Source organism: Podarcis cretensis, assembly GCF_951804945.1.
Source record: "Podarcis cretensis genome assembly, chromosome: 8".
Taxonomy (NCBI): Eukaryota; Metazoa; Chordata; class Lepidosauria; order Squamata; family Lacertidae; genus Podarcis; species Podarcis cretensis.
In genome coordinates this window covers 12775897-12792283 of record NC_137177.1, presented here as the reverse complement: position 1 = coordinate 12792283, position 16387 = coordinate 12775897, and the positions used below count along the sequence as shown (strand labels likewise).

At 42.8% G+C, this 16387-nt stretch overlaps 1 protein-coding gene across 1 annotated transcript in view; it reads left to right on the top strand.

The window, feature by feature from the left end:
* Positions 1-2810: 2810 nt before the first annotated feature.
* LOC307223399 (phospholipase A2 inhibitor NAI-like) overlaps positions 2811-16387 on the top strand; it is a gene marked incomplete at its 3' end in the record, with an annotated part of 31347 nt that continues 17770 nt past the window's right edge. The window contains exons 1-2 of the mRNA XM_079989369.1: positions 2811-3011; positions 11156-11278. Of these exons, the coding sequence (XP_079845495.1) occupies positions 2960-3011; positions 11156-11278 (175 nt within the window). The 5' untranslated portion in view covers positions 2811-2959. The remainder of the gene's footprint in view (positions 3012-11155; positions 11279-16387) is intronic.

The window sequence follows — 16387 nt, the reverse complement described above, 5'->3', positions numbered from 1 at the left end:
TATCATGCAGATGAGGTTGGGGGGGAGGAACGCCATCACCTCCCCCAATGCTTGAAGGGTAGTTCGTTAAAGGACTCCGAGGGGCGACGCCTCGTCCGAAACCTACGGAGGCTAGGGCCTAAAGCGCGCCCCCGAGCGGTAACCCCTTGGGGAGCGCCTAGGGATATGCATCTCGGGTGGCTCCCCCTGTTGGTGTTTAACCCTTCCCGGTCAGACCGGATAGTCGGTTAGGGCCAATGCCTAAAGCCAATACCCTTCTTTCCTGTAATCAATAAAGTTGTGGCCATTTTTCGCCCATTAACCTAAAACTCTGTGTCCGTTGTCTTCATTTATTCCACCTGTGGGGGGGAGGGAATAGCCACACAATGCCCCTTCCGACCTTCAGGAGGAGGGGGGGTTGTGGGATCACGACCCCGCCCACACTCTGCGAGGCTGGCGTCAGCCTCGCAGGAGACAGGGATTCACCCAATTAGCATACCCTGTGGCGCCAGCCAATTGGCTGGCGGCAGGGGCGGGCCTTCCTAGGGCCACTTAAGGTCAGGGCAGCCCCTGGCTCACCCCCTTTCTTCCCTGGAGACGACGCAGTTTCCCACCCACCCGCCCTTTAGGTTTTGCCACTGACCTTGCTATGGGCTTCAGCTGGTCGCCGCAAGGGGCCTGGTAGGAGTTTTTCCATTTGGCTAATTGGCTGGTTTTGTGAGCCACTTGGTTTTTTCGCCTACCTCGTAGCAAATCGTCACAACTCCCTCGGTTTTGGCGGTAGGCATTGGCCGGGGTATTATCATGCAGATGAGGTTGGGGGGGAGGAACGCCATCACCTCCCCCAATGCTTGAAGGGTAGTTCGTTAAAGGACTCCGAGGGGCGACGCCTCGTCCGAAACCTACGGAGGCTAGGGCCTAAAGCGCGCCCCCGAGCGGTAACCCCTTGGGGAGCGCCTAGGGATATGCATCTCGGGTGGCTCCCCCTGTTGGTGTTTAACCCTTCCCGGTCAGACCGGATAGTCGGTTAGGGCCAATGCCTAAAGCCAATACCCTTCTTTCCTGTAATCAATAAAGTTGTGGCCATTTTTCGCCCATTAACCTAAAACTCTGTGTCCGTTGTCTTCATTTATTCCACCTGTGGGGGGGAGGGAATAGCCACACAATTCTAAGGCTTTCACCATTCATTCTTCCTTTCAGGGTATTCTCACAACTTTCCACCTCTGAGCATAAAGATCCTTTGCCACTGTACCTGCATACATGAATACAGCTGCATATATAAACACAGTTTGGAATTTTGCTGACCAATATCGCCTGCCAGAAGGGTTCTGGACTCTTGGAAAATTCAGTTTGATCCCCCCCCCCAAATTTGACTTTCTATCTTTGACTTTCATCAGCATCACAAGTGAAGCAAAAGCAAAGAACGTGGAGCTGTGCTTGTGTATATCCAGTCCCAGTAAAAGATAGTCCCTTAAATCTGCAAGCTCCTCTGGACACAGACCTGCAATCCCCCCCCCACCTGCTCTTAACTGTGTTGTTGTTTAGTTGTGTTTGACTCTTTGTGACCCCCTGGACCAGAGCACCCAGGCACTCCTCTCATCTACTGCCTCCCACAGTTTGGTCAAACTCATGCTGCTAGTTTCGAGAACACTGTCCAACCATATCATCCTCTGTCATCCCCTTCTCCTTGTGCCCTAAACTTTCCCAGCATCAGGGTCTTTTCCAGGGAGTCTTCTCTTCTCATGAGGTGGCCAAAGTATTGGAGCCTCAGCTTCACGATCTGTCCTTCCAGTGAGAACTCAGGGCTGATTTCTTCAGAATGGATAGGTTTGATCTTTTTGCAGTCCATGGGACTCTCTTAACTCCAACCAACTTATTTTAAAGAGGAAGTGGACCAATTCTGTACCCCAAACAAGTGCATTTAATGGGACAGAGGAAATCTAGATCATGAGTCACTGTGCATTTTATTACTGTACAACAAAGGAAACTGGACAGACACTTGTCTCCCCTTACCAAAAATTAATAAGTTTGTGATTCTGACTATCAGAGAAATCTGGCAAATTTGACTGGACTTCTGGAAATCTAATCCAATTTCACTGCTGAGCTTTGAATTCTGGAGTCACCTGATGGGGCTTCACTTCCTGGGTGGTGAAATTGAGGGTGCCACAGGTTAAAGGGGGGGGGACATGTCATTTGAGCTCTTGGAGGGGGGAGAGATTGATTTACCCCAAATGCAACTGCATTTAATGGGAGTGAGGGGATCCGAGTCACCGTGCATTTTATGACTGTACCACAAGGGAAACTGTGGACAGACATTTGTCCCCCTTTCAGAAAAGTTCATGCTGTCAGAGAAAATGCCTTGGCTTCCAGAAACCTAATCCAATTTCAGTGCTGTAACCTGATGGGACTCATTTCCCCACATCCAGGATGGTGAAATTGATGCTGGCACAGATTAGGAGGGACGTGTCCTTGGAGTTATTGGAAGGGGGAAGAGATTGGTTTTCAACAATGTGCTTTAAATTATAGTATAGCATGATTAGAAATCCAAAAATTTGTGACACTGTCCTGAACCCATTGTTCCTGGGTGCTGTCAAAGTGATTCTTGCAATCTTCTATAAATTCCTTCAACTAAACCTCAGTTCCTTGCTTGGCCCAGTGCTAACCTAATCCAATTTCAGTGCTGTAACCTGATGGGACTCATTTCCCCACATCCAGGGTTGAGAAATTGAGGCTGCAATAGATTAGGAGGGACGTGTCCTTGGATTTCTGGGAAGGGGGAAGAGATTTAATTAGTTTTCAACACTGTGCTTTACATTATAGTATAGCACGATCAGAATTCTAAAAATTTGTGACACTGTCCTGAACCCATTGTTCCTGGGTGCTGGCAAAGTGCTCCTTGCAATCCTCTACAAATTCCTCCAACTAAGCTTTAGTTCCTTGCTTATTCTCGAACTCCTTCTTGGCTATTCAGCTCTCAAGAATGATGAAGACACTCCTGATCTCCTGCCTCCTCTTGACCCTTCTGAATCCAGGTGAGCAGAACCACAGCTGCTGTGCTGTTCATCATGTTTCCAGGAAGGAATTAAGTGGGGGGTCAGCCATTAAAGCAGTCTTCCGCTGCTATTTAAATTTCAAAGCAAAAAGAGCTGGAGGAGTGGAGCCACTGTAGAGGTTTTTTAAACCATCTGATTTGAGCACCCACTGAAGCTGCTTTGAGACAAAGTAAAGATTTAACTTAATTACTGGATTTAACCTTTACTTGGACTGTGATAATCTTCTGCTATGGGAACTATAGATTTTGACTGAGAAGCCCAGGTACTTGAGCTGCCTGAACAGTAAAACTGTCAGTTTGCAGACTTGGCTATTGTGGATTTGGACTTGCAACATTTAGAGCATTTTAAGACTTGCTGCTTTGAAACACCAGTTGACACTTGTCAGAAACAATGTTTTGCTGTCAATTCTAACTCTGCTAAGCACTAGCTACTGAAGGTCTATGGACATTAAATTTGACTTTATTGATTTTATTTGATTTGACTTCTTCTCTCAAGACATTGCAAGCTCCCCCTAGAGGATTCTGGACTTACAGCAGTGACATTATTCTACTTTCTCTTTCCTTTCCTCCTATACGATTGTTTACTCTTGGGCTGTGGAATTCTCATGGGAACAACTCAGCTTGACCTTGACTGTTAGATAAAGTTGGAATGAGTGGCACAAGAAAAAAGGGAGTAAGAACTAGACAAACAACTTTAACCTCAGCATTACAGACACGTAGATCATCTCTACCTACTCTGCCGGTAGCAGGGGAGGAAGAAATTGTATCTACTCTGCCGTTGGCAGGGGAAGAAGAAGAAACTGAGCAGTTACAGTTGGAAGATATGGCCTCAGGAGCAACTGCTTCAATCCTAGAGAAAATTTATGAAAAATTGGAATCCTTGGATAAAAGAGTAGAATCTCTGGACAAGAAAGCGGATGAACAAACAGCTAAAATTGATCAAAATACAGCTTGTCTAAACAGAATAACTGGACAGGTGGCACAGAACGTACAAGCAATTGGGCAGTTAACTGAGGCCTCTGAAGAGAATCGTAAATTGGTTGAGGCTACCAGCCAAAAAGTTGAAAAATTAGAACAAGAGGTAAAACCATTATGTAAACAAGTTGGAGAACATCAGATGTATTTGTCTATGATAGAACTGCGGAACCGGGAAAATAATTTAAGATTAAGGTCAATACCAGAAGCTGAAGAAGAAAACCTAGCTGAGTTCCTGACCAAAGAATTTTCCAAGTTCTGGTCTATACAGGAAGAAAAGGATTTTAAAATTGTATCGGCTTTCAGACTTGGAAGATTTGCAAAGAAAGATAAGCCCAGAGATTGCTTGATAACTTTGAGATCGAGGGAGGAAAGGGACAAGATTTTGGGATTACACTACGAAAAGTCACTGGACATTTTGGATAAAAGAGCAGAAATTTACAAAGATATCCCGAAACAATTGCTGGACCTTAGATCCGCCTATCTTGAATTGGTGAGACTGTTAAGGAGTAATTCAATCATTTTCAGGTGGGAATTTCCTCAGGGATTATCCTTCACCTTCAGAGGGAAGAAAGTCAAGATTAAAACATTTGAAGATAGAGATAAATTTTTGATTGCTTACGGAGAGGACCTTCAGAAAGGAATCGAAACACCCTTGGGGCCTGGAGCATCTGCTGTACCTACCCCCTTGGAACCTGAAGATCCAGAGAAAAAGATACCACCCCTTGAGAAATAACAGATTTGCTCAGGATGTCTCTGCAACTGTTGAGCTGGAATATTAATGGGTGCAACTCTCCTGAATAAAGGAGGAAATTATTTCATATATTGAAAAAAGAACAATTGGACATTATCTGTCTGCAAGAAACACATGTGACAAGGCTCCATAGAAAAGTGCTAATAAATAAAAGATTAGGCCAAGAATTTATATCTTCGGACCGAGTGAAGAAAAGAGGAGTGGCGATCTATGCAAAGGAGAGCCTATCACCTAAATTTTTATTTAAAGATGAGCAAGGAAGAATTTTGGCAATAGAGATACATTATCAAGGAGAGAAGTTTTTGATACTAGGAATTTATGCACCAAATGAAGGGAAATCGGAATTTTATAAGAAGTTGCATGAGAATGTCCTGGACTATCTGGACTATGACAACATCATTATGATGGGAGATATGAATGGCGTGGTATCAACCAACATGGATAAGTCACAAAATCAAAATCTTACAAAAGATGGAAGACTACCAAAGACCTTTTTTGAACTAACTGACAACATGGACTTGATTGACATTTGGAGGACAAAGAACCCCCTGGGAAGAGAAGGAACATTCTTTTCTGAAGTCCAACTGACATGGACGAGAATCGACCAAATATGGATATCTAGAGGTCTGGCACCTAAGACTGGAAAGGTGGAAATCTGCCCAAAGACCTGCTCCGACCATAATGCTGTAAAGATGAACATAACACTACTACCAGCCGGCTCCTTTAGATGGAAGATGAATGACAATTTGTTTAGCGATCAGGAGATTATCAAGAAGGCCCAAAAAGTTTTGAAGGACTATTTTGAGATAAATTTGAACACTACGGTGGAAAAAAGAATCATCTGGGATGCAAGTAAGGCCGTGATGAGGGGGTTCCTGATACAACAGAATGCTGTAAAGAAAAGGACACAAAATGAGAAAAAAGATAAGATTTTGGAGAAAATCAAAGAACTTGAGAAGAAGCTAAGATCTAATCCGAAGTCACAGCCGATTCTTAGAGAAATTAAACTCCATCAAACACAGTATTCTAAATTGATAAACCAGGAAATAGAGTGGAAACTCAAATTAATGAAACAAAGATCATTTGATTCGGCGAATAAATGTGGGAAACTGCTAGCATGGCAGTTGAAAAAGAGACCGAAACTAAACACAGTTACAAATTTAGAGATTGAAGGAAGAAACATTCAGAACCCTGTGGACATTAGAAAGTGTTTCCAGAGATACTTCAAAAAATTATATACTCAAGGGCTGCAAGATGAGGACGAGATAAAACAATTTTTGAAAAAGAATGGATTACCAAAATTGTCACAAGAAAATAGAGTAATCTTGAACTCTAAAATAACACGACAAGAGATTGAACAAGCTATTCAGAATATGCAATTGGGCAAATCTCCAGGGCCAGATGGACTAACCTCCAAGTATTATAAGACATTGAAAGATTATTTGATACAACCAATGCTGGAGGTTAGCAACGAAATTTTGGAGGGGAAAAAGGCGCTGGAATTGTGGAAAGAAGCTTTTATCACATTGATACCAAAATCGGAAACTGAAAAGACTCAACTTAAGAACTACCGCCCCATCTCCCTCCTAAACGTGGATTACAAAATATTTGCAGACATATTAGCAAGTAGATTTAAAAAAGTCTTGAATCAGGTAATTCACAAAGACCAGGCAGGCTTTCTCCCAGGAAGACATTTGTTTGCTAACACAAGGAACATAATTGACATTTTGGAACTTTTGCAAACAAATATCCACACAAAAGCAGTTTTAATTTTTATAGATGCGGAGAAAGCCTTTGATAATATTTCTTGGAAATTTATGAAGGGAAATTTGGAAGGGATGGGGGTGGGACGGAGTTTTGGGAACAGGATTGACGCAATTTATTCAGAACAAAAGGCTAAACTGATAGTTAACAATGTGATTACTGAAGAGTTCAAAATTGAAAAAGGAACATGACAAGGCTGCCCGATTTCCCCACTGTTATTTATCTCTGTTCTGGAGGTGCTCTTGAACATGATCAGAGGGGACCGGCTGGTGGAAGGTATTCAGGTCGGAGCGAAACAATATAAACTTAAAGCGTTTGCAGATGATCTAGTTTTGACCCTTCAGGAGCCAGAATCTAGCACGAAAAAAGTATTACAATTAATTCAAGAGTTTGGTCGGGTAGCGGGATTTAAGTTAAATAAGCAGAAAACTAAGGTATTGGGGAAAAACTTGACAGTTACAGAGTCAGAACGGTTTCAGAAAGAGACAGAGTTGAACGTGGTTAAAAAAGTAAAATACCTAGGGGTAAATATAACAGCAAAAAATCTGAGTCTATTTAAAGATAATTATGAGAAATGCTGGGCAGAAATTAAGAGAGACTTAGAAAGTTGGACAAGATTGAAACTTTCCTTGTTAGGCCGAATTGCTGCTGTAAAGATGAATGTATTGCCGAAAATGCTTTTCTTATTTCAAACATTACAGATTGTGGACAAAACAGAGTGTTTCCGGAAGTGGCAGAGAGATATTTCTAAATTTGTCTGGCAGGGCAAAAAGCCCAGAATTAAGTTTAAGATATTAACTGATGCGAAAGAGAGAGGGGGCTTTGCCCTGCCAGACTTAAGGCTGTACTATGAATCAGCAGCTTTTTGCTGGTTGAAAGATTGGCTGCTTCTCGAAGACACTGATGTACTAGATCTGGAAGGTTTTGACAATGCGTTTGGTTGGCATGCATATTTATGGTATGACAAGGTTAAGATCAATAAGAATTTCAAGAACCATATTGTCAGAAAAGCAGTGTTTAATGTCTGGACAAAATACAAAGACTTATTGGAAAACAAAACTCCAAGGTGGCTTTCACCATTGGAAGCTAAGGCCCGGAAAAGACTCAATATGGAGGCCAAATGGCCGAAGTATTGGGAAATATTAGAAAAAGATGGAGATAATTGGAAATTGCAGAGTCAGGAGAAAATGAAAGACAAAGTGCGAGATTGGTTATATTATGCTCAGATTAAAGAAGTTTTTAAACTTGATAAAAAGTTAGGATTCCAGGTGGAAAAATCGAAGTTAGAAACGGAACTGTTAGAGCCTAAGACTAAGGTACTCTCAAGAATGTATAACTTGCTGTTAAAATGGAACAAACAAGATGAAATGGTTAAATCGGCTATGATAAAGTGGGCACAGGACATTGGGTATAATATTATGTTTGAGGACTGGGAAAAGTTATGGACCATTGGGCTGAATTTCACTGCATGTAATGCTTTGAAAGAAAATGTAATGAAAATGATATATAGATGGTACATGACCCCAGTCAAACTTGCAAAAATATACCACTTGTCTGATAATAAGTGTTGGAAATGCAGGGAAAGTGAAGGAACGTTCTTTCACCTCTGGTGGACTTGCCCTGGGGTTAAGGCCTTCTGGGAAATGATATACAATGAGCTGAAAAAGGTATTTAAGTATACCTTCCCTAAGAAACCAGAGGCCTTCCTTTTGGGCATCGTTGACCAGAGGGTGCTAAGGAATGACCGAACATTTTTTATGTATGCAACAATAGCAGCAAGGATACTCGTTGCTAAGCATTGGAAAACCCAAGATCTACCCACACTGGAAGAATGGCAGATGCAACTGATAGACTATATGGAACTGGCTGAGATGACTGGCAGAATTCGAGACCTGGGAGAGGAGACGGTGGAAGAAGATTGGAAGAAATTTAAGGACTATTTGCAAAAATATTGTAAACTGTATGAATGTTAAGGAGGATGCTTGATCACAAACAACTTGGCACCATTGAATTAGATAAACTGAACTATGAAGATAAGCTAAATTTAGGAAAAAATCAACTTTTAGATAATGAATAGGCTAAACTAAAAAGTTTTAAAAAGTCAAATGAATATATCTAAAATTTAAGATATAACATTGGAAAATTAGATAAGGTGGGGACAAGGTGATAAATTGCAGAATTAATTTTTATATTTTGGAACGTAGGAGAGGGAGATGTGAGGAAGTCCAAAAAGGATAAGAAAATATGTTATGAAATGTGATGTTTTTTGTATGTTTTGTTTATTATGTTATAATTTTTAAAAAAACTATTAATAAATATTATATAAAAAAAAATAAAGCAGGAGAAGAAAGGAAGAAGGACTTGTGCTTCCTTTGAAAGGGAGAGGAATAAAGCATATGGTCAAGCTACAAGGGATCTTCAATCATAGATAGTTTCTGTAATGGTTGTAAGGGGGTTACTTGTGCATAAATTGCCTTCAGTTTAGTTAAATTGCTTGGCCAACCATGGCTGACAGCTCACCCTCCGTGACCTGCTAGTCACTTGCAGAATCCGTCAGTGGGCGTTTCTTGAACCTCTTCCAACATAAGATCTGTTTGACGCCAAGTCTCCTCCTACTTTCCCTGCGTGGAACTCGTCTGTGCAAGTAAGGGGAAGGCAGGGGCGTGCCAGCGCTCTCTCCACTAGTCTCTGGTGAAGGGTCTTGGAGACCTGTCTCCAATTCCTCCATCTCCCTCTCTTCTCTACTGGTGTTACGCTGAATTCCTTCCCCCCTGCTGGTCCCCTCTCCGGCATCGCTCTGGAGCCCTGCCTCTGCCTCTCGCTCTGATGTCAGTTCCCTGACAGTTTCATCCCAATGTTTATATTTGTTTTTATTTAACCAAATCCATACTGAGAGGTGTAGTATCCCCAACTCCATTGGGGGAGCAATGGGGGCAGTCGCCCACTCTTGGGTAAACCAGAATCCTAGGTTTCATCTACAACAAAGAGTATGTTTCTTGAACTTCTTTCCTGTTTGCTTACCTCATCGTCCACTCAAATTCTGCCCTTTCCTCCTGAAACATTGTTCTCAATATTAAATCTTTATTTTACCAAATGCATACAGAGGTGTGACATCCCCAAGTACATTGGGGGAGCAAAAGAGGCAGTAGTTCACTCTTCAATAAACCAGAGTCCTAGCATTTTTTAGGACTGAAGTTGTTGAGGTTTTTTCAGGATTTTACCCCAGGAAAATAAACTGCCACAGGGGCCGGATTAAACTGACCAGTGGGCCCCTGAAATGGACTTTGGCCATGCCTGATTTAAAGCAAAGAGTAAGTTGCTTACATTTGTAGAAACTTATGATAGGATAGGAGACAATGTATAGGCACAAATTTTCTCATATTTCGGAGCAGAATTATCCTGCCCCCACCCCATGCAATCTTTTAGTTTGCTGGTATTACACACCACCCCAATCTCTGAATGGAGTCAGGTTCCAGGGGTACCAGATGTGCTTACCAGAGTCTGTCATGTTTGCTGGTGCTGATGGGAGTTGTAGTACAACAACTTCAGGAGGGTTAAAGGTTACCCCACATCTTCTCTACTGGTCCTCTCCCTCAGACTGCAGGAGTCACCATCAACAATCATTCTCTGGTCTATGCAAGGCCCACCCCTATTCACAGAGTTTAAGAACTACAGAAGGAATATATACTAGTTTCCAGAAACTAGTATTCAAATAATGCTTCCAATGTTGCAGAAAAAATATATCAATTGAGGATGGTAACCATGTATTTATCAAGTTCACTTTTGAAGCTATCCAAGTCTCAAGCAGTACATGTGAAAAGGATCTAGGAGTCTTGGTTGACCACAAACTAGACATGAGCCAACAGTGTGATGCGGCAGCTAAAAAAGCCAATCCAATTCTGGGCTGCATCAATAGGAGTATAGCATCTAGATGAAGGGAAGTAATAGTGCCACTGTATTCTGCTCTGGTCAGACCTCACCTGGAGTACTGTGTCCAGTTCTGGGCACCACAGTTCAAGAAGGACACTGACAAACTGGAACGTGTCCAGAGGAGGGCAACCAAAATGGTCAAAGGCCTGGAAACGATGCCTTATGAGGAACGGCTAAGGGAGCTGGGCATGTTTAGCCTGGAGAAGAGAAGGTTAAGGGGTGATATGATAGCCATGTTCAAATATATTAAAGGATGTCACATAGAGGAGGGAGAAAGGTTGTTTTCTGCTGCTCCAGAGAAGCGGACATGGAGCAATGGTTCCAAACTACAAGAAAGAAGATTCCACCTAAACATTAGGAAGAACTTCCTGACAGTAAGAGCTGTTCGACAGTGGAATTTGCTGCCAAGGAGTGTGGTGGAGTCTCCTTCTTTGGAGGTCTTTAAGCAGAGGCTTGACAACCATATGTCAGGAGTGCTCTGATGGTGTTTCCTGCTTGGCAGGGGGTTGGACTCGATGGCCCTTGTGGTCTCTTCCAACTCTATGATTCTATGATTCTATGATTCTAAGTCAGTGGACTTTGCTGACTCTTGTAAGATGGAGTTTGTAGTAGAAAGTGTTGTGTTCATGTACCTTGACGCAGACCTATTCTTCCTACACAGTTACTAAAGATTTCTAAACCCATTTTCCCCCTGTTTGCAGTGGCATCTCTGACATGTGAGTCTTGTTTCAATGAAGGAAAAGATTGCAGAAATTCCATCACTGAGGAGTGTGACGAATCCAGTGACCAGTCCTGCATGTCTGCCCTTGGAGTTGGCAAACTGTGTAAGTGAAGAGAACTTTCAGCCTCTTTGATCACCAAAACGTAAACCCCCAGACTCACTTTCTAAGGCCATATCTTAGCCACAAGCCATGGAACATGCCTTTTAATAAAGTAGTATTCTAGCCTCTGCATTGCCTGTAGGAGCAAGGAAGAAATTCAAGTCAGTTCATATTTAAAGGTGCATTTACTCAATTGGCAGAGCAAAACAAAGCCATCCTTCAGAATCTGCCCTTCTCCCATTTTTGCAATCCAGTTGTCCAAATCAGTAGACAAATGCACATACTAGGGTAAAGTGTGCATATAAGAACCTAAACCAAGTCAATCAACAGTCACCTAATTCATAAGGAGAGCTAAAAATAAAGATAGAAAAGATGGATATAAGTAACAGCAACAAAACAAGCCAAACAATACCCCAACCCAAGTGTCGGTTCAGCAGCCTCAGCTTTTTTAGTTGGAGTCAGTCTATCAGGTTCCCATCTCCCAGGCCAAGTGAAAAATGACCTGCAAGAGAGAGAGCTAGTCCGCCAGGATTCACAGCCAAGATGGTCAACAAATATCCCCCCCGCCCTCCCCCCCCACCCCCACGGGGAAAACCATGACTGCTTAAATCAGTATGACCCTGCAGATAGGGCCTAAGAGTGAAAATAACATTCACACTAAATGTTGATGGGGTGGGGGGGAGAGTTGGAAAAACTGATATGAAAATGTGGAGAAATGAACTTCAAATAAGAAACCAAGAGAAACTGATACTGACATATTGCCCCTTCCTAATTGCCTGTGGTACATGCTCCCTTTATGAGCTCCAGCATCGACTCTTATTGGTCAACTTACAGGGAGGATTTACTTTAAATCAGTAAAAACAGTCAGTAAAACTTGATTTAAAACTTTTTTTTACATAAAAACTCATTCTTGCTGGTATAATCCTAATATTTACAACTAGATGAAGGTTTCGTTTTTGGAATAATAAATTTTCAGAGTAGTTTTTAAAGTTATATCAAAAATTACTGATTTGGTTATACTATTAGAAAAACATTGACAGATAATTATAAATTTTTTGTGAGGTTTAATAAATTAACTGTTTATATTTGGACTTCTTTTCTGCTGTATTTTATTGGAAGGAGAAAAAATAATCCTTTCATTAATAGCAATTTAAATAATTTATTTAACTAAAACAATAACATTATAGCATATGCATCCATGTTTGTTAACTGATGTGATTAAACGATTTTTTAAGAAAAACCTTAGAGGGAGTTATAGCACACATGAAAAGCTTAAAACAAATCCTTATTTCCTGATGAGGATAGTCTTTGGACTATAATATAACTTAAATAGAAAACTATCTTTTTTGGGGGGGGGAATCCTCCAAAAAACCAATTTAAATTAAAAAAATCTGATTTAGATAAAAAAATTCTGATTTAAATTTAATCTGATTATTTTACTTTTTTTTAATTGATTTTTATCCACTCTCTCATCCACCATGGCAGCCACAAAACTTATTTCATTCATTAATTGCTTCCCATGAAGCCTCCTGAACTGATCCCACTCAATAAGGAGAAGGGTGGTAGAAACCTCTGGACAGCCAAAGGTTCTCCATTCCTGACTCACATTCAACAAATAGATAAAACTGGAGAAATCTCTTTCTGCTCCAAGCAGGGCCTGCTCAACACAATTGGATACCTGAGGCAAACCATGAAATGTTCCCCACCCCGCAGACCCGGAAGAAAGGGTGACTGAAGATTAGGCCTGGGCGATTTATTGATATATCACCCCAGGACCGGTATGAGGGGCAGACCGTGATGACAGCTTCACTCAGCAGTAAATCAGTGGGCGAAACCCTGCCTATTCTGAGTCCCTCTGCCTCCAGCAACCAGCACGCTGAGGAAAAACAAAACAAGCTGCAGCCTGGAGCTGGAGGCTGAGGGACTCAGGAGGGGTGGCAGTTTCATCAACGATGTGAAATCATCATCGTGGTCTGTGCCATATACTTGCACTGGGAGAAAAAAGCTGCATGGACAAGGCTTATACATCTTGTTCCTCCCTCCCTCCCTCCCTCCCTCCCTCCCTCCCTCCCTCCCTCCCTCCTTAAACTGCTTGGGTTAAGAGCACACTGCTGCCCTCACCTCAGCCAAGCAGTTTTGCAGAAACCCCAACCTGCCACTGGCTCACATGAGCAAGTAGTGGGGCAGGGACTCTGTTAAAGTGCTCCCCCTCCCTAGCTGCAAGAGCCCCACCCTCGCTCCTGCTTGCACACAAGTAGAAGCGGTATCTCAGCTGCTAAGCAGGGGAACTGCGAGCCATGTCACCCTTTCCTGTCGAGGGGGCACGGCTGCCCACCTCTCAATGGAGAAGTTTGAAGGAGCCCCCACCTTGCGTGAGTCGACAGTGGAGTGCAGGCTCCGGGCGGAGACAGCCTTGGCTGCCACCTGGCTGCCTTTTTCAGCACAGGAGAAAAGATGGAGCCCACTCTGCCAGTCAAAGGCTGCCAGGCAGTGCAGGCAGCCCTGCAAGGGATAATTAGGGTGGCTTTGCAGCCTGCGCTTTGCAAATGACCACCCCACAAGGAAAGAGGCAGTGTGCCTGCATGGGCACCAGCGAGGCGGAGGGAGCCTCAGAAAGGAGCTCCAAGGTGATATTTGCTAAAATGTATAGAACTTAAGATAAGGTATTTTGGAACTGTAAGGAGAAGGAAGGGAATTTCTTTCAAATGTGGTGGATGTGTCCTAAGATTAAAGTCTACTGGGATATGATATATAAAATACTTTTAGTAAAAAAAAACCAGAGGCTTTCTTATTAGCAATCATAGGTGAAGAAATTCCCCCCCAAAAGACATAAATATATTTATGTATGCTACCATGGCAGAAAGTGTTACGATATGGATGCAATGCAGCTGCAAAGTGCTAGCTTGAAAAGTAAACATGATGGGAATGTTGGGACTGCCCGTGGGAAACAGAGGGACAGTCAATTCCCAGTACAAAGCACCGGAATTAGCTCAGAGTGTAATTTGAGCTCTTCCGTTTATTCCTGTCCAGGAAGTGCAGGAAGTGTTTGTCTCTACACTGCTGGAGCTTGAAGAGAGTGGTCACATTTTTTTGTAATGCTGCAAAGACAGAAATAAAGGCATGTAAATACGTTTCTGTCTATCTCTTTCCCCTGCCAGGGGGCAGGAAAGAGGGGGGGTGTTCTTCTCACGTTTGAAAAGAATCGCCTATCGAGACCTCGCCTAGATCTTGCTGGGGAATGCAGCCAGGGAGGTCAACAGGGAATCATGCCGGGTGCCTGGGAGAGCAGCTAAAGAGGTTGATGGATCGTATTCATCCTCTGCAAGGAGATAAAGGAGTTTGTGGTAGCGTGCGGATGGAGGCTACAATGAACGGCTGAACACCGAAGCAGACGTTTTTGCTGATAAGCAAGGAGCAACAGAACCCCAAGGTATGCTGATTTATGGGCTAAAAGAGTGAACGCAGATTGATTCTTCTCTGGTTCACAAAAGCTGATTTTTTTGGATAGAAAAACACTGTGAGAGAGCCACATTCTTCGCATTCTTGGGACTGATAACGGTTTGCTTCAAACCTGGAATGTCCAGTTGCTAAGCAATGAGACATCAGTCTTTTCAGCTACTTTGGAGATAGTTAGCTTGAAAAGAAAGTGGAAAGTTACTAGCCAACACGGCTGACAGTGTTAGAGGCTGGAAAAACACTGGGAAAACAGCATTTGTTTTGTCTGCTATCTCACTGCTCTTGGAGGGACTTCCAAAGCAGCCTGCATTTAGCTGCCAGGTGCAAAGAGTAAACAGCCAGCTATTGGAATTTACAGGCTCGAGAGTGAGAGCTGAGGCTTGAGATTGAGATGGCTTTGTTCTCTCAGAAGCTCCGAAAAGCTTGTGAAGCTGGAGTGAGAAGCAAGAGCCGAAGGTTGACTACCCCAGAAGGGGAGAGCCAAGATGACGCTGGCCAAATTCCTGAAAGCTTATCGAAAGCTGAGGAGAGCTTTGACCCCAAAAGGGGGAGTGAAGGAACTGTTGCTGCTGTTGATGTTCCTGTTCTTGCTGCAATTGATGTTGCTGACAGGGGGAGTGAGGCTCAGAGTTATAGCGCCCCCACTGCCATTGCAAGGAAAGAGCAAGCTGAAGCTCTGAACATTGTTTGTTGTTACAATTGTGGACAGACTGGGCATCTTCAGGGGAATTGTAAGAAGCCACGTCAACAGAAAGGAGCTAAGGGGAGCTCTGCAAAGCCTGAGGTGTCAGGCAAAAGTCGTACCAAGTCCCAGATGAAACCTGCAAAGGCATTGCAGTCAACAAAAGCCGCATTTTCAATGGAAAACGCTTTTGTTTTGGACACTGGAGTGACGCAACACATGACGTCGCGCCGAGGACTGTTTTCAACGTATAAGAAGCAAAGCTGCACTGTGAAACAGGCCAATGGCCAGGAGCTGGAAGCAACCGGGTTTGGAACTGTGTATCTTGAAAGTCTGAACTTGACTATTAACAATGTGTATTTGGTTCCTGATTTAAAGTTCAATCTGCTGAGTGTTTCGCAGATCGCAAAGAAAGGACTGACTTTGTCCTATGATAGAGAAAGCTGCAAAATCTTCAAAGATGGAGAGCTGTATCTTTCCGCCAGAGAGAAAGATGGACTGTATTTGTTGACTTTTGATCAAAGTGATTGCAAAAATTGTAATGCATCTGAATCTGACATGATTTCTCTGGCAGGTATGGCGAAGGACGTCCAGAAAGCGACCAAAGTTAACAGTGCATTTCAGCGAGTGTATGCTGATGTGATTGGTCCTCTAGCACCATCTAGAGGCAATGCAAGATATTATCTTGTGTGTGTGGATTATTTCACTCATTATGTGTGGATATACATATTGCAGAAACCACAAGAAGCCTTAGAAAGGTTTAAAGAGTTTTGTGACAAGGTTAAAACTGTTCATGATGCTAACATTGATTGTCTTTTCACAGATGAAAAGCCAGTTTTTCTTTTGCAGGATTTTCAGGATTTCCTGGATAAGAAAGGCATAAGGCACAAGACTGCTGTTTCTGCAGGAGCATGGAACAAAAGTGTCTGTGTGCAAGTGAACAAAGAATTGCAAAATGGGATGAAGGCGCAATT